We start from the raw sequence: 20,455 nt of genomic DNA, 5'->3' as shown, positions 1-20,455 counted from the left end.
GAAAAATTGAAAAATAGAAAAATGATAAGAGCCTATAGAGGGGCAATGAAGAAGATGAGGGGGGAAAGTGCTAGATAGGGCAGTGAGCCAGTGGAACCAAGTTGAGCCTACCCTATAAATGTATACATATACTTTTTTTAAGCTAAACATAATGCCATATTACTATTACTTATTTGATCTTATTACTCGGTTACTCATTCAACCATATCCAACCCTATCCAGCGGTACGACTATCTTTTTTTTATTTGTTTTTCTTATGTTTTTCACATTCAACTTGTGAGTTGCTTATTGTTACTTCGTCACTCCATCATTCATTCAATGCCTATTTCTAGTGGGTTTTTCTCTCTCTATGGTTCTTTCACTTTGTGGTTGGTGACTTTGTGTAACGCCATTTAAAAGCTATTTAAATGTTTTTATTATTATGAATATTATTTCGCTGATTTGGTTGTTGAGTTTGCATGACTAGGTGTAAGTGGTTGTATGAGTATATTAGAGCGAGTGTGTTTTCACCATGAAGTATATCCAACTACCATCACATCTTCACAATTTTCTGCTTTGATGTCCCTCGATGAGACTTGAAGGGCTCGTTTGGTTTAATACACGATTTGGTATTGCTAAAATTTTGGTAACATGTGGTTATGGTTTGGTGTTAAAATACATAGCCAATAAGAAGCCCTACTGCCAAAAGGAGAAAATAACCATCTCACGATCTATAAATGAGAATTTGTATCACATCAAAGATCTAAAGATCTAGTTTCTTTTCTGGAGTGCTCATGCTCTGAGAGCACAAATATTTCTTCTTCAGACCGTTCTTAAACAGAAAAGTCGACTAAAATTGCCTTCTATTCCATCAAATTTTTACTCCCTTGATACCATGTCACTTGAAACAGTCTCTTCATTCGGTTGGTTAGGGGATAACACTGCAGGGAAAGATTAAAGCATACTTTTTTCCCACTGCAAATGTCTGGACATAATGTCGAAAGGAGACTTTGGCGTTGCTTGTGTTCACGGTGTTGCTCTACAGGCCAGGAGTCACCATGTGGTTAGGCAGGAACACGATGGCATGCGTTCACAATGCTGTGACCGACTGACTTTCGGGCTTAGGTTCCAATACTAATTCCCCACCTGAGTACCTGACTTTGACGATTCCATGCGTGCTGCAACTGGCTAGTTGTCATAGAAGAGTCCTGCGTTGCTCTCTCATGGCCACAGAAGGCTAGTTTTACGAATCGTTTGAGATCAGAATACGGTGAGGTAGTCCTCATGTGGGGATCTGAGTCGGTGTAACTGATTTCCTCTTCAGCAGCAAGTCGTCCATCAAACGAAGCAATGGCCAGCTGATTGTGTACAAGGATGACCTTCACCTCGGAGTGCCTGGGTTTTCTGTGGAAGCTCCGTAAAGACAAGAGAAACCTGGGTTAGCTGATATTACGAAAAATGTAGTCATGCCATGTCAGGTGAGGAGTAAGCAATGTAAGCAACCATTGTGCTGAAGCTGAAAACAATATCACTGTTCCACATGATTGCGCCACGAATAGAAACACCTTGCCCATTTATGGTCAGTCAAGCAACATAATCATCGTGTAAGTGATGTTCTCCTCATAGGAGCTTAACTGAAGATTCCAGCAATGCTGACTGGTTGTGGTTGATCAGACCTGGAAACTCTTATTAATCTGAGGCGACTTCCATAAAAATATATGTTGTTTAGCGTTCCAGATATTCCTTTAGATCTAGCATCAGCGAAGTATTCCAGCATATCTCAGAGGTGCCACGCCCAGAAAGCGTTGAAGTAGATGGTTCAGATGAAACACCATCCAGGGCCTCAGCTAAATCTGAATCCCAAAGCCCTGACCTGCAAACCTTCCTGTAGGCATCAAAGCCTGCAGCTTTCAGGCCTTCCGAAAAGAAATTATTCAGAGAGGGACTTTCCGAGTTTATTTCTCTTAGTAAATCTATTGCCGTATCAGAACTGTGGAATATCAAAGCTGAGCACGAGTTATCCAATAATCTGAGCTCAAAATCTTTTGAGAAGGCATGATGCAAGCTTGCAAGGCGAGATCTCAGTTCTTTGACAGATGTCTCCCTAAACCCCCATAGGAAAACAACATTATCAGTTCTCACTGATCTGGTGGTATTTGACTCATTACTGGATTTATCATCTTCAGATTCTTCAGCCGTACAACTCGGATACAATATGTAAGAATATTCCTCAACTGTGTGACACTTATCACCAGAGTGAGTTTGACCATTGGGACTGATTTTCAGTAAATTACTTAGTTTAGCAAACAACTTTGTTATTCTCAGAACATTTTCCCCACTTTTGGTGACACTGTTGTTACCATCTGCAAAAGAGAATAAAAAGTGAGAGTTCAGTAGCTTGAAGAATTTAAGATTTAGTCATCGATTTTGTACCCACACTTCATTTGGTTTCCCAAACACGATTGAAAAGGAAATGATCCATGGTTTATGAATAAACATGGCATGTCAATTATGCAGCTGAAACTATACCTTGCTGAGGTATTTCTACATCCATCGGCACAAAGTATTGTCTTTGTAGGTAACTCAGAGCACCTTGTATATTCTTCGCTTTTCTCAAAGGGCCAATTTCTCTCCACATGTGACTGATGTCAATAACATTAGAAAATACCATCCTCAAGGAGCACATGAATTCATGCAAGTTTGGTGGAAGAGGTGCAACAAATTTGGAGTGTATCATTGTGAAATCTGGGATAAGAGGGAGATGTTGAAATCAAGAGCAAAAAAGATTAACATGTCAGAAAATTGTGCAGGTTTGTTATGCATCAACCTACCATTCAAGAAATTATAAGATATAATTGGTTTCTGTGAAGATGATAGTAGATCAATAACTTCTCGAAAACCACGGAACTTCAAATTATGTTCATCCTCCATTTTTTTTATGTCCATCTGAAAATGATTTCCATAAGAACGGATCCTGAATACGTGACACCTTCCTTTTATTTTATACAAGCACATGCTGCCAATCTGAAGAGATACAAACCAGGAGAAGGTTCTTATCCTCTGGAGAACTAGTGAAGATCACACGCACTGCCCTAGCTGTCCCAGCTTTGTCCGGAACAACAAGAGGTACAAGGTCATCAGAGATATGATTTGCTGCCTGCAGCATAGCTCAAAACAATCAAATATTACACAGGTAAACAGGCTTATTATTTAACTTTACAGCTTACATAATCGTGATGTAACAGATGGAACAATCCATTTCGCTTGTTGCAATTTTATTTATTTATACTTTATATAAGGATCGGCTTATTGAAATTAAATGTTAAATCTAAAGCAAAGCATCTGTTACAAATCAGTGAATTCTTTTCATATATCAGTGCTCAAAACCAATACAATAGTAAAACAAAATACAGAAGATAAGTAGGCTCAACCTAAATTCATTTTTCTTCATGAAATCAGTGGATTTCTTTTCGTATATCAGTTCTCAAAATCAGTGAATTATTTTCATATATCAGTACTCAAAACCAATACAATAGTGAAACAAAATTCAGAACATAAGTAGGCTCAACCTAAATTCATCTTTTTTTCTTGATGAAATCTATGATTCTCTGAATAATTGATGAAATCATATTTGAAGAAAGAGAAAGCAAATGTAACTTGTAAAAACACACCTCCAAAACCAGTTGAACTTGGCGATCACTGCAAACATCAATGCTGAAACTGGGCCTTGAACCATACGATTCACTACCCAAAATCAGTTGCCTAAGGGTATTTACTAGAGAACCTGCCCAGTAAGAAGCGATGTCAGGACTGGCCAATAGACTAGAATTAGACTGAACATTTATCTATAATAACCTACCATCAGCTGTTTTACATGGTTTTGTATATCCTTTTCGCCAATGCTCTATTCTCGATTTAATTCTAGTCAGAAAAACGGAATCAGCAATGGATGTGCTTGGTGACGATGATAATTGGCGAACATGAGGGATAAATATCCTTTCCCTTGCCAAGGATTCTTGAGCCCTTGATAAATAAGATATACCTGGCATATGGCCACCAGAAAATTAGGCTGTCTATAAAAAATAATACAACTTGCTATTCATCACAGTACATGGTATAATACTCACCATCATAAATGCACATATTGAAATCAAAACCACTATGAGCCATAGATGATAAATAAGATGATTGACAGGAAAAACTGTAAGCAGGCATTCCCAACTGTAACTCATCTCTGGGAAATAAATGAAAATTGTACCTGTACATCCAAAATACAGACAAAAGCATCAGCAACAATCAGGGAATACAAAATACTATGGACTGAAGCAAGGGAGAGCACAACATGGTACTCTCAAGTGGACAAAAATTTTGAATTGATTGTCTAGAAATTTTTGTGAACTCCATACAAAACTGCATCTAACATTTATAGACAATAAAAATGGATAAATTGATTGGCCATGGTCATAAATGAACTTAACTGTTATGAACAAACTAGTAAAATATGCAAAACAGGGTGGTTTCAATTGTCATGCATAAATGAATGTCAATACAAGTACTGTTCTTTGAAAGTAGCACAAGCAGAAGATTTTAGTATGGTTAAATTGTTGTTCTAATAGAAACAGGTCGGAGTCAAGAGCTACTCCAGGAGATATAGAGATTTTCAAAGCAACTTTGTTGTCCTTAAATATGGTAATTTCTGTGCAATAGCACATACCATTTTTTTTAGCCAGGTTGGCCAAAGAAGCGACCAACCGATTGTATTAAGATTTGAAGAGGAAATGCAATAAAGTTAAGTTTACATTAACGCCAGCATATTTTCCTCAACAGAACACTGTCGATATCTGGAAGAAACAGGCTAGCTTCAGTTGGAGCTGGCAGACAAGTCGCCAAAACCACATCCACTAAAGACAACAGCTAATCAGCAGGTTCTTTGAACACTCCCGCTTCTCTCCACACCACAATCTCCTCTAAGACACCGCCAAACAGTTGCGATGGAGACTTCCTTCGATTCTCAAAAATTCTGGCATTCCTTTCCTTCCACACAAGCCAACTTAATATCAAACATAGAGAATCGAATGCTCTTCTTAATTGCTTCGCAAACCTTTGCCTCATCGCTAGCCACCAGTCCTCAAATGGTTGATCTATATCCCCAGGAAGTTGAAATAGGACGTCAACTGATTCAGTTCCTCAAATAGGACGTCAAGTTGAAACAGCACATATAATTTTGGTGGGTTGCTTGCTAGTTTATATGGTATATTTCATTTGACTGTCAACTGATTCAGTTCATTGAATGACAGAGGATATCAGTACAGCCAAAGGCTTTCAGTTATTACCTGATTACCTGGTCCATACTTAAGCACTGAAGCTGATTTATTCTATCATTTATCCCATTTGTGTGATAATACAATTGGACCTGCCTTGCTCTACATTAACTGTGGAAAAGTTCAAACACTATGCTAAAGGACCCCCATCTTCGATTTCCATAGATTATGCGTCTGTTTGGTTTGTAGCCAAACTCAACCAAACCAAAAAATCATTGACGGTGACAGAATATTAGTCATCTTTATGGTTTGTAGCCAAAAATTGGCATTGCCAAATTATTGGCATATGCTTAGTTGGATGGCAAGTACAACTTTGGTAATTGGCACCAAACCAAACAAAGACCTAGCCAATTTTACTAAAAAAGTTGGCAATTACCAATTCTTGTCACTGGCAAAAAAATTTTGTAAGGCTAGAAATGGCAATGAGCCAACAAACCATATGTCATTTTTTTCCTGGATTAACACCTTGCTTGTCCTTATAACAGGCTATTTATTTCAAATACATCATTTAATTTCCTCACAACATGGATAAGTGGACACTTCTATCTTTATTTGTACCACCTCTCTACTGAATTACATAATATATATCGTTGGCTGTCCACAGCCTCTAGCATTATTTTATCCTGACAATTCAACTAAACATCTAGCGTGAAGAATCGAACCCAGGACGATAGAGTAGTCTTCCTTTACATCCTGGGATGAGCCTTCATGCTCATGTTTTTTTCATCACTGGCCCAGCATAAAAACTGCAAAGAAAATTAACTAGTCATGTGATAAGCTTGCCTACGAGGCTACGATTCGTTTCCCCTGGTTTCACTACTTAAACTAGTTCCAGATGTAACGTGGAGATACAACTTTCAATAACTCCTCGCCAAACTAGGAAAAATGTTGACAACACAGGTAGTTTCTCATCTGTATGGCATTCTGATGCACTCTGCAAGGCAAGAGTCAGATGCATTTCATATTGCTCGAAGACGCCGCTGACATTTTGATCGCAAGCAAGTTGCAAACAGAAATCGCGCAAGACGTTCGACAAAATGCATTGTCGAAAATCCTAGCTGCCATAGTAATCCTTATGCAGGATGGAGAGAGGGAGAGAGAGCTGCTTACGGATAGGCGACGAGGGTCGAAGGGGATGTGGCATCAACGCGGAAGGGGCAGATGGCGAAGTGGAGCGGCTGGAAGGACTCCGCGGCGAGCTTAGCCTTCAGGTACGCCGTCTCCGGGGTGTCCACCGGCAGCGCGCGCCGCCAGCCCGTCGGGGCGCCCGTCCTCTGCGCCGCGATGGCCACGTAGTCGCACGCCTCCACGTGGGCCGCCAGATCCTGCACGGCCTCCGCGAAGTTCCGCTTCGTCACCTGCCTCGCCGCCGACGCCGTCGCGGCGCGCGTGGCCGCCGCCATATCCGGGCCTGCGCGGGCTGAGTTGCCTGAACCGCGCACGACGAGAGCTGCGTGGCCTCTCTATCCCAGCCGGCGGTAGCGGAAGGAACGAGGCGGGATTCTGATGGACGCAGCTGAGGAGAGGCGGAGGAGGTGGTGGTGGTGGCGGCGGCGGCGGCGGCGCGAGGTGCCGGTGAGCAGCGCGGCGGCGCTGCGAATCACCGAACGAGAATTTAGGGGTCGGGTGGTGGGGGAAGTTGGGCTGGGCTCTGTGCGTAATGGGCTGCAAAATGGGCTGTAGATGGAGATCCGCAGACGTTCTACACAGCCGAATTCAATTTTCGCAGAATTCGGAATAAAATTCCATATTTCAAAGGACGAGTAAGTTTGGTGGTGTTTGTTCAGGCGAGAATCCTTTTGCTGCTAGGGAACAATAGTGGGATACGTTTTTCTATGCAAGGTTTACAAATGCGATGTACTTCCTCGGTTTCATAATAAGTGCATTTCTAGCTTCTTTCATTTGTGTCAAAGTAAGTTCATGTTTAGAATAATCATTGCATCGAAATTTGTGAAAATATGGGATATTTGTATTTGGAGAAGATAAAATGAGAAATAGTTACATTGGGATTTGATAAATTAGGGGTATTCTAGTCATTTTGTATGTGCAAGATTAGTGAAAATAAACTTATTTTGAGACGGATATAGTAACTCCTCAAATATTTATTAGGTTGATGTAGTGGAGGTATGAATCTAGAAACCGTTTGGCAAACCACCAAACCAGTCAAGTACTCAAGTTTTGAAAAATCTCAAGTGAAAATCAAACTTCATCGTCAAATTTAGTCTGAAACTCTGAATTCAACCGTTTTCCTTGGTAACTGAGCAGTAATCACGGTTCACGGTTATCGAAAATACCGCTCACAAAGTGTTCATGAGAGTGATCGGTGAAAAAACAGTTATGTAAGGATCCAGGTCCTCTACAATTAAACTACTAATGTAGGGTATGATATTCAGCGATAGAACGGTTCTATAAGAGCGAGTACAATAATTGACGATAGGAGCACCACGTAGGATTTTTCACTGATGTGGAGAAGAGATAGTTGAAGAGAGAGAATGAGCGGGGACTAATTAGTCGCTCGGCTCCACGTGCAACCCGAGGTTGTGGGCCCGCTCGCCACAACGATGGCGCCCCTGCGCTAGCCACATGCCTTCGTCTTCCCTCGTCGCCACGGTCGTCACCTGCGTCCAGCGCCCACCTCGCCCCCCGTCGGCCACGTCTGCCTCAGCTACTGCGGATGTCACTGCTTGCGTCCGCCTCGGCCATGGCCGTCACGTCGTAGACATCACCCTTGTCCGGTGCAGCAACTTCCCTCGTCCACCTTGGCTGCAGCCGTCACCACCGCTCTCATTCCGCCCGACCGACACCATATCATGCATCCGTCGTACAACACGACCATCGTCGTCTCTCGCGTTATCCGCACGGTTGGCGGCGCCTTCCACGTCCGCCGCACGGTCACAGTCGTCTGGATCAACCGTCACCGCCTTCCAGTTCGGCCACCCCCATCTTCTGCGTCTATCGCACGACCGTCGCCATCTGGCTCGGCCGCCTTTGTCTTCCATGCCCGCCGCACAACCGTCGCTGTCTCCCGCGTCTGCCGCACGACCGCCACCCCCGTCCTGCTCATCTCCCGTGTTATCCGCACACCGACCGCCATATCTCGCGTCCGCCGCATGGGCGCCCTCATCATGCCCGGCTGCCGGCATCACCCACATCCGCTGCACGGCTGCCGCCATCTTCCTCATCGTCGCACGGCTGCTGCCATCTCCTGCATCCACACCGCCGTAGCGCCACTGAACATCATCTGGACTTACTGGAGAACAATACGACATGAAAGGAAGGGGATGAGATGGAGAAAGAGAATGAGATATATGAAGATATGGGTCCCACTAATATAATAAAATATTTATGCTACAGTGCTTCTATAATACACATTAGCGCTACACTGTGTACACATGGCTATTTTTTGGAGCTGGCAATAGACTATATTATTAACTTTGCTCTAAGTATCCAGGTCCTTTGCAGTTAAACTACCAAGGCAGGAGCTGGTGCCACGGTGTTTTGCAGTAGGATGAAAAAACGGTAGGATATCGTTTTCGTTAAAAACAATATCGTTGTCAATTATTTCCGACTATAAAATTTAGATTTTCTACTTTCTATTTGTGTCATATTAAAATTAGCACCAAATAGTTAAATTTTATGTATATAGAAAATTCCTGATTGCACCAAAATCATCTCCGTAGAAATACTCTATCGTCTCCAACCGTTTTCATACCCTATCATGGATAAATATCCTGCGAAACACCTGTAGCCCTCGGAGCAAATACTCATGTGGCCTTCGGAGCAAAAATACTCGTCTGATTCTGTAGTACTTCTAGTAAATTAAGGGACTGTTTGGTTCCCAGCCACACTTTACCATTACTTGCCAACAAAAATTACCACACTTTGCCTAAGGTGAGGTGGTCAAATTGTTAGCCACAACTTACTAAGCCTAAGAGAATCTTGCCACACTTTTTTGAGCCATTGACACGTGGGACCCAATTTGTTGGAGGGGAATCTTGCCACAACTGTGGCTACAAACAAACACCTGTCAAATTTGCCTAACCTTAGGCGTGGCAAACTGTGGCAAAGTGTGGCTTGCAACCAAACACACCCTAAGTACAATCACGCTGAACTCACAATAGTCTTTGCAGATATCCACAATTCATCACAAAACGGACACATTAAACACTAATCCAGAAAACGAACAGGTTCACAGCTTGGGGGATTCCCCGAGGCCGACGAGTTGAACAGAATTCACCAACTAGCCTTTGAACTGAAGCAATAATAATGTACACGATCATGGTGGCATCAAGCTCTGGAGTCTGGACGGCATGGCAGCTGGCACGACCACCTACCTACCTGCCGAAGAGGGACTTGATCCACCACACCCCGCGGTCGCCGGCGCTCTGCTCGGTCTCCGGCGGCGGGTCCGGGTGCGCCGTCTTCTTCAGCTTGCTCACGTCGTACCCCTCCTCCTTGGCCCTCTCCACCAGCTGGCCGTACACCTCCTCGTCCATGTGCGGCTGCCTGCACAAGATCTGCACAACACACACCCAGCGATGCAGATGAGAGATTGAATGGTTGATCTAAATACTTGAATTGGGTATGAATCGGTGGATGGATGGATGCGTACCCAGAGGTAGTTGAGGGAGGGCTGGCCGACGAGCGCGTAGGAGTAGGCGTCGTCGACGTGGAGCACCCAGTAGTCGCCGACGACGGGGAAGATGGGGAGGAACGGGGGCACGTAGAACTTGACCTTGAGCTTGGCCTCGTCGCTGACCGGGTCGGCGCGGTAGGCGGTGCCCTCGATGTGGCCGCGGCGGCCGTCGGTCCACGTCTCGTTGAGCACCTTCACGGCGCCGTCGCCGGCGAGCGTGTAGGTGGCGCGCGTGTTGGTGCCGTCCCTGGGCTGGAACCGCGACGGGAAGCACGCGATCTCGTACCACCGCCCCATGTACCGCTCCAGGTCGAGGTTCCGCACCACCTTCATCGTCGTCTTCGTCGGCGGCGGCGGCGGCGGCGGTGGCGAGGTGGTGGCGTGGGGTGATGGGTTTAGGCGAGGCAACGGGGAGGGTATGGAACTATGGATAGAGATGAGAATCGAGAAGGGAAATAAAGGGCGGTGCGGGAGACGTGGAGGAATGTGGGCGATACGTTAGGAAGGAAGGGCTTCGTGTTTCGGTGGGCGTTTCAATTCGGGGGGTTCTCGGGCCCGGATCGCAGGCGAATTTGCCGGTTGCGGACGCAAAGTCGCGGGGTGTGCCGCGGAGCAAACGTCTTCGTCGTGACGGGGTGGCGAGAAGTTGGTGGTGGTCCTCACTCATGTCCAGAAACCATCCAACGGGGAAGGAATCATTCTACGGTTCACTTCAGCCTCACCAATCCAAGTAGGAGATTCCACGCCATCTCAGCATCTGCTGTGACCAACAGAGGAACAGGGAGGCAAACTTTGCCACCAGTTCCTCGCAGAAGTGGGCTTACACCCCCTCCGTGCCACTTGTGAACAGAGAGGGGGAAGGGAGACGGAGGAAAGAGAGAAGGCACCGCGCCGCCACGTGAGCTCGGGGAGCTTGTCGACCGCATCACCGGGGACGTCCTCGACCGCCGCCGCTGCGTGCCCTTGCCGGGGACCTCGCTGGCCTACCCCTGTGCCCCACCAGTCGCGTCGCTGGGGGCTCCTCCACCGCCGCTGGATGAGGAAGCCGGAGGGGGAGATGAAGGGGCGGAGAGGCAAGCGCCAGAGGGGAGAGGCGGCCGCAGGGACCCGCGGGGAGAGGGCCGTTCCGCTAGATCCGTCCCGGGTTGCCCGGCCGCCCGAGCAGCGACAGTCGCCCGGTGCTGTTGCCGCTCAGGCCGTCGGCGCCCGCCGCCTTCGCTGCTCCGCCCGGCTCCGCAAGGACGACCGCGCCGCCGATCTTGCTCCTGCCATTGAGAAGGACGCTCCGAACCCGTGGGGAAAGGCAGAGAGAAAGAGAGGAGAGAGAACGGGTAGAACCCACTGGGAAGGAAAAAAATAGGTCACATGCATTGTGGAGGATGGTTCTTACGAAGTTATTAGTTTTAGGTGGCAGTTTTGGCTCCTCAAAAACCTAGGACGCACTGTGAGTGCCCTATGAAGTTCATGAAAGCAGTTACAGTAGGGTGATTCAGCGGGCTCCAAAATATGCTATATCATCATATTCCTGTATGGAAGGGAGAGAAACAAGGAGAGAGAAGAAAGCGAGTGACTAATCTACCACCCAGCGATAGCACGGTTTACCACGCTAGCTGCGATAGAAAACACAATTTATGGGGCCCACACCAACCTCATCCGATCCCATGCTCCCGCCCCGTTCTGCTTTCCCCTCCCCCTCCAGTGTTAGTTCCATGCCCGCCGCATGCGGGGTCGACACATGCCGTTGCAAGGATTTTCTCTTTTGCCCACGAGAAAACCTCGCCGCCCTCACAGATCAATGCCTCCGTCCCCAAGATTCTCGTATTCCTTCTTCGCTGTCCCAAAAATTTCATTCCCCGTGCTAGATTGAATGGTCGCAACCCCTATAATCTCACGATCCTCTTCCACGTTGGCCAGTCTCTCTCGCTCACGTGCGCGAAATTTCCATCCAAAACTGCCAACGATCTCATCGGGAGGCAAACGATGAACACAGCTACCGTGAATCCATAATCAATAAGAGCTCGTTGGCTTTCCTGCAAAAAAAAATAAAAAAATAAAAGTAGAGCTCGTCGGCTTTCAAGATGTGCACCGCGGCGTGAGTGCATTCACGGATGGCGACACCTTGGCCCCTCGAAGGTAGACTTCGGGTGAGGTAGAATCGAGGCCATGATGTCGCTGTCGTGGAGGCTGTTTCGCAATGGTGCAGCATGGATATATGTGCTTCTTCTTGTTGTACGGCATCATCGCGGTACCGCGCAAGCACCACCTTGCTTCAGAGATAAAATACGAGCCAAAATTGATCATACACATTGATACAATATGTGGACTATCTGTTATTTGGTGATTTCTTTCTAAGCAGTTAGCTCACATCATAACACAACTAGCTACATGCATGGATATAGCCACTTTTGATTGTCAACACTTGATATCTGAATGCAGATTTAATTGTTTGATTGATAAGGTATATCAACACAACAGCCAACCTAGTGTACTAGCTAGTGCTAGTATTAACTCTAAGATGACATGGGAGATATTGGAGCTAACAACCGGATGCACTATTGACCTTGCTCTGACTCATCACTGAATGAACAATGTTTTTGGAGTTTACTTGGGCGACATTTGTAAGGATAGTGTAATTTAGTTGTAAAAGGAGGAGGATGCATTGTCCCGTTGCTAAAAAAAAATTGGACCGGTCTATTGATTGAATCACAAGAAACCATAATCAACATTCTCATCAGATCGGTTTTCTTTAAGAACCATCCATCCGGTATGAACTGGGTGGGTGGATCGAACAACTTTTTTTAAAAAAAAAAGGCAACCCTGGTTGGCCAAATGCAACCATGTCGCCTACACCACTAGGCTAACTTGAGCTCCTTGTTTAGGTAAGACTATGCATAATAAATGATGTTTCTGGTGCAACATCAGACCAATCAACCCAACGGTGCAGCATTCATCATAATTATCTCAAATGCAATTGGCGGCCGACACGCGTATCAACGATCATCTCGATGCAATTAGTTGACAGCTCAAACACTCATTGCATCGAAACAACATATGTCTAGCGGTTATTCTCAGCTTATAATTAGTGCTGGACTTCTCGTGAAAGCTCAAGGATACAAACATAGTTGAATTGTAAATACAACTAGCATGTAACAACATTTAGATTTTAACATGAAGTTATTCTGCTATTAGCATATGGTTCTGTTGAATAAATGAATCATGTGCATTGGTTTCCTTGTGCCACAACTTTTATGTGTTAATATTTCTTTTCTTCTGAGCATGACACTCTTGTTAATAATGATTATAATGATGTTTCTGGTGTCCTAATCCTAATAGAGACGGGTATATTGCTTTAGCACCAACAAAGGATAATAGTGAAATGATTTTTTTCGCTTTCACCCATTAACTAACAATCCGTTGATTAGTTATATGTAAATTAATCTATATCCATTGATTTAGAATGGAAGGATTAGATTGACATAATATCACACTAAAACGTCCCTATAAAATATCAAACAATACGATTCCAAGAATGATCTAGTGAGGAAGATATTCATTGCCTCTTCAATTCCTCCGTCTCACCATTTTCCGCGGTGCTCTCTCTCTCTTATTGGTGAGACATCATATATTATATTTTCTTCGGCGTTTTTGTGACTTGTGTCACCCTTTTCCTCCACCTTCTAATTTGTTAGTCTCCTCACCCACCGTTGGCCCTCCTCACCCATAGCTCCAGTGCCACCACCGCCCTGTCGCTACTGTGCATGTCCTCCAAGCTATCCCTATAAAATAAAACACTGTCTCTAACTCTTATAACCACCTTCTCGACTTTAGAATCTAACTAGCTAGCATTGTCGTCGGAGAAGAAAAAGGGCATGATCTCCAAGTCTCGGTGAAAATTAAATGAAAACAGAAGAAATGAGAATTCTTTTAAAGGAAAAAAAACAATGAGAATTTTAGGTGACTGAAATCTAGCCAACCCCAGATCCCCTTCTCCCTTTACAAAGTAGATTAAAAAAGGGCCACCTATACATTTGTCGACAAATTTTCTTCTAAAAATTTGACAGATATAATTATAGTACAATCGTAATGTAATTACACTGTAACTTGTATGTAACTATAGTGTAACTTGTATGTAAGTTTCACGTAATTTTGAATCGTTAGATCTATTACAAGATTTATTCTGGTGAGGAAGAAAAAAATCACAGCACACACATATGTGAAAGAATTTGTTCCACGACCTCCATTTTATCGAAATAATATGTTACAGAGAGATTTTTGAAAGTTGCATACAACTTACATTATAGTTACAGTATAATTACACTACGACATCTGTCAAATTTGTGGGAGAAAATTTATCGATAAATATATAGCAAAACTGGAAAAAAAAAGAGTTTACGGCAGTCCACTTCGGAGATTGTTGGCGCACGAGCGCGCGGCTCGGGCGCTCGGCGGCCGAATTCGGCACCTCTCGGCCCAGTTCGCCAGTTCGGCACCCGAATTGCTCTCTGCTCGTCCATCGTCGTCGTCTTCGTCCAACGCTCCAACTAACCACCCCTCCCGTTTCGTCCTCCCCTCTGCGTTGCGTCCTACTTACTCTCTCCGATTCTCTCCCCTCCTTCCCCGATAGGGGAGAGATCCAGCAGCGGCAGCAGCCAAGCCCAAGCTCTCCCACCGAGATCCCCCGCGCGCCGCGCCCCGTCGGCCGCCGCCGCCATGGAGGCGTCTTCCTGGGACGCCCTCCGCAAGCAGGTGAGCCGTCAACTCCCCTCCCCCCACCCCCGCCTCTCTCTCTCTCTCCACAGTCTCGGCTCTCGTCGACCTGACCTCCCCACCCGTGGCTCGCTGGCTCCGATTGCCCGCTCGCTGAAGCTCGAGATCTGGCTGGTCGTCGGAGTTGCGTGTTACATTTGGGCTTTTGCGCGGGGGGGGGGGGGGGGGGGGGGGGGGGGGTGGTTGGCCTCGGAGTTGTACTTTTTCTAGTTTATCTGCGAATTCGACCGGTGCGGGGGCGCGAATTTCCCGCTGAAGAGAGGGTTGTACTTGTATACCATGGGAATTTGTTCCTTCCTGTGGAGGCTTGAGCAGGAGGCGTGATCTAGATGGTGTCGGAGCGAAAACATTGCTGCAATTCATACAAAGCTCCATGTTGAGGTGCACTTGTGGCATGTATTTTCACTATCTGTCTAGTGCTGCGAAGTGCATTGCGCAACTAGTTGCTGTAGCTTATGAGGCTGTGGCATCCTTTTGTAGTTTCTAATTACTGTGTGGGGGGTATCATTGGTGTGTGATACTGTGATGCAATCGAAATTCAAAACGGCTAAGTTTAGACTGCACATAGAGCCAATGGAGTTTTGGATGACTTGGCTGTTGGGTGTTGGCACTTGTTGACATGGATGATGCATGCGGGATGAGCGTCATTTCGGTGTTCTGACTTTACACTGGATGTTTCTGCACAAAGTAAACGAGTGACGGCCCAATACAAGCCTGTGTTAGGAAAGAATTCATACCGCATTACCAAACCCTTCTTTTTTTTCGCATATAGTTGCCATGAATCACGCTCGAAAATGGAAAAAGAAAGGTAAACCCGTGATACTGACTGTGTAACTGAAAACAGAATGAAACGGATCTGTCAGATCTACGAATTGGAGCAGTTATCTTGGGACATTGGCACTGCTAGCTTTGTTTCTTATTATTAAATCTCTCCATGACATTCTCCGTTCCATCCACTTTAAGAGGAAAAAAAATCATCTGATGCATTCCCTTGCTTAGTTCAATTTCATTTGCTGAAAATATTGGATTTTGGTTTAATGTGTTAAAAAGATTCGTTGACGTTTTTTTGCATTACTTGTTTACTTTAAGTAATTGTGCCTTTTGTTTCATTGAAGGCAAGGAGGCTAGAAGCTCAGTTAGATGACCAAATGAGTGCTTACCGTAAATTGATTTCCATGAAATCTGATGGTTCTGAGAATGATATCGAGTCCGATATAGAAAGATCGCTGAAGCAACTTCAGCAAGTAAATTCTCAAATGCAGACATGGGTATCATCAGGAGGCTCAGAAGTCCTTTCTCATACATTGACTCGTCATATGGAGATATTGCAAGACCTTACACAGGTTACAGTTGTTTCCTCCACCTCTTTTCAGTTCCTAGCAATTGTGATTAGCTCCGTTTCAATAAGCTTCAGGCAAGCTTCTTGCAAATTACCTTCTTCATGAGGATTATTTTACTTAATCTTAAAAAGCACTGCAGGTTTTTCTGATGCTCAGTGGAGCAAAACTTTACGAATACATGATAACGATACTTTCAGATTCATAATGTTGCTACAATTGAATGCAGGAATTCTATCGCCTCCGATCAAGCCTTAGAGCAAAGCAACAACATGCTTCTCTTCTTGACTTGAGAGATTTTGACAGAGCGAAGTTTGATGTTGAAGAGGGTGCTGACTCTGATCAAGCTCTGCTCAAAGAACAAGCTGCGATCAGCAGGAGTACTGGGCAGGTATGGCTGGTTTACTCTAGCACTACCCGCACCTTATGGCCTTGTTCTATTGTTTTAGTGCCTTTTCTTTACAACACTCCTGAATCCTGATCAAGTAATCAGTATTTTTTCCAAATGAGTACCAGGTAAACTTCAACTAGACATTGCATTTATGATAATATTGACCTATAACAGGGTAACCTAACCTTGAAGGCAATGAAATAAAACCAAAATGATGGATTAATAAAAATATACGTGAAATGATTATTTGGTCTAAAAAAATGTTTCCACTTTCAAGACTGCGATCTTAAAGCTGCTAAAAGGTTGGAAAAGAATGTAAATTGCTTAAATTAGTATTTTAATCCATCGCACTACTACACCGGCACAGGGATAATTTGGGACTTGGAAGTTCAGTTGAACCTCTTTTTTTTCCCTTTTTGCACCACTGCTTGATGATTGCATTCATATTATGTTTTGCACACTTCCCCCAGAATAGCACCCACCTGGGGTCTCGAAGATTATGGCATAGTATATGGGAAGTGCATGGAACATAAATCCTTTTTGGGGCCTGCAAATTCCTTGTCACCACATTTCCATTTGTCATTTGACATTTTTTTTGGTCATATCCTTCGATCTCAACACTTAACATGGTATTTCCTAGACATTCTGCACTCAACTATCTTAGGGTTGCATGTCGATACTTCTATGTAAGTTTCTTTTCATGCAGGCGTATGTGGGAAAAGTTCTATTAATGGTTCAGGATTTAGTTTCTGTTCCTGTTTATATATTCTCAACTAGACTATTCTAAATTGAAACTGTAAACATTGAAATGGTGTTACAGATGGATACCGTGATATCACAAGCTCAAGCTACATTAGGCACACTTATGTTGCAACGATCAACATTTGGTGGTATTACTACGAAGATAAGCAACGTTAGCAGTCGGCTCCCTACGGTATACCTTGATACCCTTTTTAGTTGTTAACAAACAACCCATTCTAACATTTTATGTACATCTGAATCTAACATCTTGTATACCCTTTTGACAGATTAATCAAATTCTTTCATCCATCAAAAGAAAGAAATCGATGGACACCATTATTCTATCCCTGGTTGCATCTGTTTGTGCATTTCTTATTTTTATCTATTGGATGTCAAAGTAATCTTGCCAAATAAAGGCGTTATAGTGTTGTATGTTTGGAAAAGTAGTAGTATACATGCTTGCCGTGTTTGTACAATATCGCCCCATGTTATATCTTACCTGCTGTTCTAGCTACATTAACTATCATTCTGATTGAGCTACTTCAACCCCATCTGTACATGTGAGCCGTGACGAAGAAAAATAAGTTTCTGGTATTGATTTAAGTATCCCCCTCTTCCATATCAAGGTTTATTAAATTGAATCCAGACTGTATAAGGGCCTATTCGTTTTGGAGGAAAACCAAAGGATTCAGATTCCTATGGATCATTTCCTACGAGTATCAGTCGGTTCATAGGAACAGGAAAACCAAATAAATTTTCCTTTTCTATAAGTTGTAGAGAGAACATAGGAAATTTTTCATCCACTCAAACCTCTTGGAAAATTCTTATGGATTGAAGTGTGCATTTATTCCTATTCCTCCACTTTTCCTATTTTTGTGTGTTAAAATTTCTCCAAAACGAATAGACCCTGAAAGGTTGATTGCTTGATGGTGGGTTTCGTTGTCCGAAAGAGTCTGGAACTTTGGATGGTTCAGTACTTCAGTTCAGTTCCAACTACTCAACCAGGAGTACATTTTGGGGTATACCTAGCTACCAAGAACTGACATTATCAGCGATCCAAGCATCACATAGTACTGTTTGGACAAATTTTGTGCTTTTAGGAAGTTTTTGGACAAATTTTGTGTTTTTTCTTCTTAAAAGTGACAAAACATGAGCAATTGCTTAACGGTGACGATCTGGAAATATTACTTATTAACAATGAAAAGGAATCCAGGCATAATGTTTAATGGGCCTAACATGAACTGTCACAGTATACCATATTCAAGATGAGAAGCACAGTAGAGTATAAACCATTTGATAAACTAGTGAACCAATTCGTCCTGAACTGGGAGTGTACAACTACAACCTTCGTGTATCTAGCACAACAATAATAACAACAAATACTTGTGGCATTGGGAACATTTGGTGCCAAAATGATCACTGGTTGTAATTGTTGCAAAGCAAGATCAACTAATGTTGTCTCATAAGTGTCTAGAAGATATCGCCTACTTTTTTATGAAGCACTCCACATTCTTAAACCACCGGACCAGTTCTGTCTGCTCCTTGTTTTCCATGTATGAGTGCAGGAATGCGGCAAGCTCATCGTTCACCCCTCGATGCTCCAAGTAATCATGTACCGTGCTTTGCATCTCGTCATCCAACTCACTGTTATTTGGAACATCTAGGTTAGTAAGCAATGTCCAGTTCAAGATAGCAAGAGTTCAAGAGAGAAGATTTGCCCACTGTAACAATAGTTTAAACCCAGTACTCCTGTTTGAACAAACCAAAATATGATGTACCTAGGGTAGCAAACAAGAACCTTAGGAATGCAAGATCCTTAGTCTATATAGTACATGTGGTTTGCAATAAAAAGAAAAGGTTTCGCAAAAATAAAAATAGACGCCACTCTTTTTTTTTAGAAAAAATAAAAATAGATCGCCACCTCTTTCCAGACACTATGATGCATACTTAGTATTTTGGTGAATGGTGATTCCTTTTTTGATCAATTCGTTTTTTGATTCTTAAGTCATAAGACACTATGATGCATACATAGTCTCTTCTTTTCGTGATTCCCTTTTTTATCCAATTATTTTCTTGTAGCAAGTTGTAACTGCAATCTAGGAGCACACAACACAATGAAATTTGGCCAAATTTCACTAAATGCTTAAAAATCGAAATGTCATGTATAAATTCTCTCTCCCCAACATCAAGCATTCAATCTACCCTAAAAAAACATCAAGCATTCAATCTATTCTGTTGTTACTTCGCCACTAAAGTAGTCCAATCATAATTCATCAAGCGCGAAGATTATCAACAAATCAAGGAGCAGACGCAAAACAGCATGACCGTGCAGATTTCCATGTTTCTTTTCAAGCAAATTTCAGAATGCCGGATCACCTGAACTGGCGGCCCATGTACTGCTGCGCCGCCGCCGGCCCGCCGCGGCGGACGGGGTAGACCCTCTCCACCTCCATTTCATCGGGCCACGCCGAGCACTCGAAGGTGAGCGCCAGGTCACGCCGCGCGGCCTTGGTGACCTCGACGTTGACGCTGATGTGCATCCTGAGCTGCGGGCCGGCGGCGTCGTCGGGCCCCGCACCCGCGACCTCCCCGGAGCGTGTGGGCGCCGTGGCGCCGTCCACCATGGTGGCGTCCACCCTGACCTCCTCCTTCTCATCATCATCATCACCACCGAACGCGCGGCGCAGCCGGATCCACTGCTCGCCCGGGCGGTCGTCGACGGCGAAGGGCGCCGCGGAGGGCGGGGGCGAGGGCGCGCGGCGGGAGGAGATCTCGGAGCGGAGGGAGCGGAGGAGGCGGTCGGAGAAGGCGGAGCGGCGCATGTCGGAGATGTACGGGCGCGAGGGGAGGAGGCGGGGGGCGAGGCGCTGGGACAAGCCGGCGGCGTGGGCGCGGAGGCGGAGCAGCCGCCGTGCCATGGCGGCGATGGCGGCGAGCCGGCGATGCTTGGGGAAGGGGGTTTTGGGGCGGCTTTACGGTGCGAGCCGGACACCGTGGGTAGACGGGTTCGTTTTTCTCTGGGTTGCGGCAGTTTGAGGGCTTTAGGCCGGGCAAGGCTTGAAAGGAATGGGCCCAGTTATTTTGCAGGGGAAAAAGTACACCAAAGGACCCTCAACTTGTCATCGAGTTACAAAATCATCTCATAACCGCAAAACCAGATACATGACATCTCTCAACTTTAGGTCCTTCGGTGGTTTTGACCCCGATTTGTCTGACGTGGCGGTTTGAGTCAGCGTGGGACCCACATGGGCCCCACATATCAACGTGGACACGTCAGTCTGCT

The 20,455-nt window shown here is 44.7% G+C and overlaps 4 protein-coding genes across 4 annotated transcripts; 1 reads left to right on the top strand and 3 right to left on the bottom strand.

Annotated features, from left to right (window-relative positions):
• Positions 1-587: 587 nt before the first annotated feature.
• Positions 588-7,311, bottom strand: LOC4345682 (poly(A)-specific ribonuclease PARN-like). Its single transcript, XM_015792763.3, has 8 exons — positions 6,411-7,311; positions 4,107-4,237; positions 3,839-4,021; positions 3,651-3,763; positions 3,020-3,136; positions 2,811-2,925; positions 2,509-2,724; positions 588-2,342 (listed from the first exon to the last, which is right to left on the bottom strand). The coding sequence occupies exons 1-8, from the start codon at positions 6,701-6,703 to the stop codon at positions 1,705-1,707; spliced, it is 1,806 nt and encodes a 601-aa protein (XP_015648249.1). The 5' UTR covers positions 6,704-7,311; the 3' UTR covers positions 588-1,704.
• A 2,096-nt stretch (positions 7,312-9,407) lies between these two features.
• LOC4345681 (temperature-induced lipocalin-1) lies at positions 9,408-10,364 on the bottom strand. The gene is made up of 2 exons (XM_015794665.3): positions 9,913-10,364; positions 9,408-9,817 (listed from the first exon to the last, which is right to left on the bottom strand). The coding sequence occupies exons 1-2, from the start codon at positions 10,267-10,269 to the stop codon at positions 9,635-9,637; spliced, it is 540 nt and encodes a 179-aa protein (XP_015650151.1). The 5' UTR covers positions 10,270-10,364; the 3' UTR covers positions 9,408-9,634.
• Positions 10,365-14,467: 4,103 nt separating this feature from the next.
• LOC4345680 (Golgi SNAP receptor complex member 1-1) lies at positions 14,468-17,778 on the top strand. The gene is made up of 5 exons (XM_015794664.2): positions 14,468-14,682; positions 15,819-16,046; positions 16,270-16,431; positions 17,252-17,365; positions 17,460-17,778. Exons 1-5 carry the CDS (start codon positions 14,647-14,649, stop codon positions 17,571-17,573), a joined length of 654 nt encoding a protein of 217 aa, XP_015650150.1. The 5' UTR covers positions 14,468-14,646; the 3' UTR covers positions 17,574-17,778.
• Positions 17,779-18,450: 672 nt separating this feature from the next.
• On the bottom strand, positions 18,451-20,158 carry LOC4345679 (uncharacterized protein At2g39795, mitochondrial). The gene is made up of 2 exons (XM_015793817.3): positions 19,549-20,158; positions 18,451-18,816 (listed from the first exon to the last, which is right to left on the bottom strand). The coding sequence occupies exons 1-2, from the start codon at positions 20,088-20,090 to the stop codon at positions 18,657-18,659; spliced, it is 702 nt and encodes a 233-aa protein (XP_015649303.2). The 5' UTR covers positions 20,091-20,158; the 3' UTR covers positions 18,451-18,656.
• Positions 20,159-20,455: the final 297 nt, after the last annotated feature.

This window comes from Oryza sativa, chromosome 8, assembly GCF_034140825.1.
Source record: "Oryza sativa Japonica Group chromosome 8, ASM3414082v1".
Taxonomy (NCBI): domain Eukaryota; kingdom Viridiplantae; phylum Streptophyta; class Magnoliopsida; order Poales; family Poaceae; genus Oryza; species Oryza sativa.
The sequence above is the reverse complement of the archived record's forward strand: the minus strand, read 5'-3'. Positions and strand labels throughout refer to the sequence as shown.

Bases quoted from the DNA above. Each gene is read 5' to 3' on its own strand.
- LOC4345682 (XM_015792763.3), bottom strand. From the start codon at position 6,703: ATGGCGGCGGCCACGCGCGCCGCGACGGCGTCGGCGGCGAGGCAGGTG. The intron at 4,238-6,410 runs GTAAGCAGCTCT...TTGGATGTACAG, and splicing joins TCGACCCTCGTCGCCTATCC to GTACAATTTTCATTTATTTC. The intron at 3,764-3,838 runs GTAGGTTATTAT...CTTACTGGGCAG, and splicing joins ACCATGTAAAACAGCTGATG to GTTCTCTAGTAAATACCCTT.
- LOC4345680 (XM_015794664.2), top strand. From the start codon at position 14,647: ATGGAGGCGTCTTCCTGGGACGCCCTCCGCAAGCAG. The intron at 16,432-17,251 runs GTATGGCTGGTT...ATGGTGTTACAG, and splicing joins TCAGCAGGAGTACTGGGCAG to ATGGATACCGTGATATCACA. The intron at 17,366-17,459 runs GTATACCTTGAT...CCCTTTTGACAG, and splicing joins TTAGCAGTCGGCTCCCTACG to ATTAATCAAATTCTTTCATC.
- LOC4345679 (XM_015793817.3), bottom strand. From the start codon at position 20,090: ATGGCACGGCGGCTGCTCCGCCTCCGCGCCCACGCCGCCGGCTTGTCC. The intron at 18,817-19,548 runs GTGATCCGGCAT...TCCAAATAACAG, and splicing joins TACATGGGCCGCCAGTTCAG to TGAGTTGGATGACGAGATGC.
- LOC4345681 (XM_015794665.3), bottom strand. From the start codon at position 10,269: ATGAAGGTGGTGCGGAACCTCGACCTGGAGCGGTACATGGGGCGGTGG. The intron at 9,818-9,912 runs GTACGCATCCAT...TGTGTTGTGCAG, and splicing joins CCTCCCTCAACTACCTCTGG to ATCTTGTGCAGGCAGCCGCA.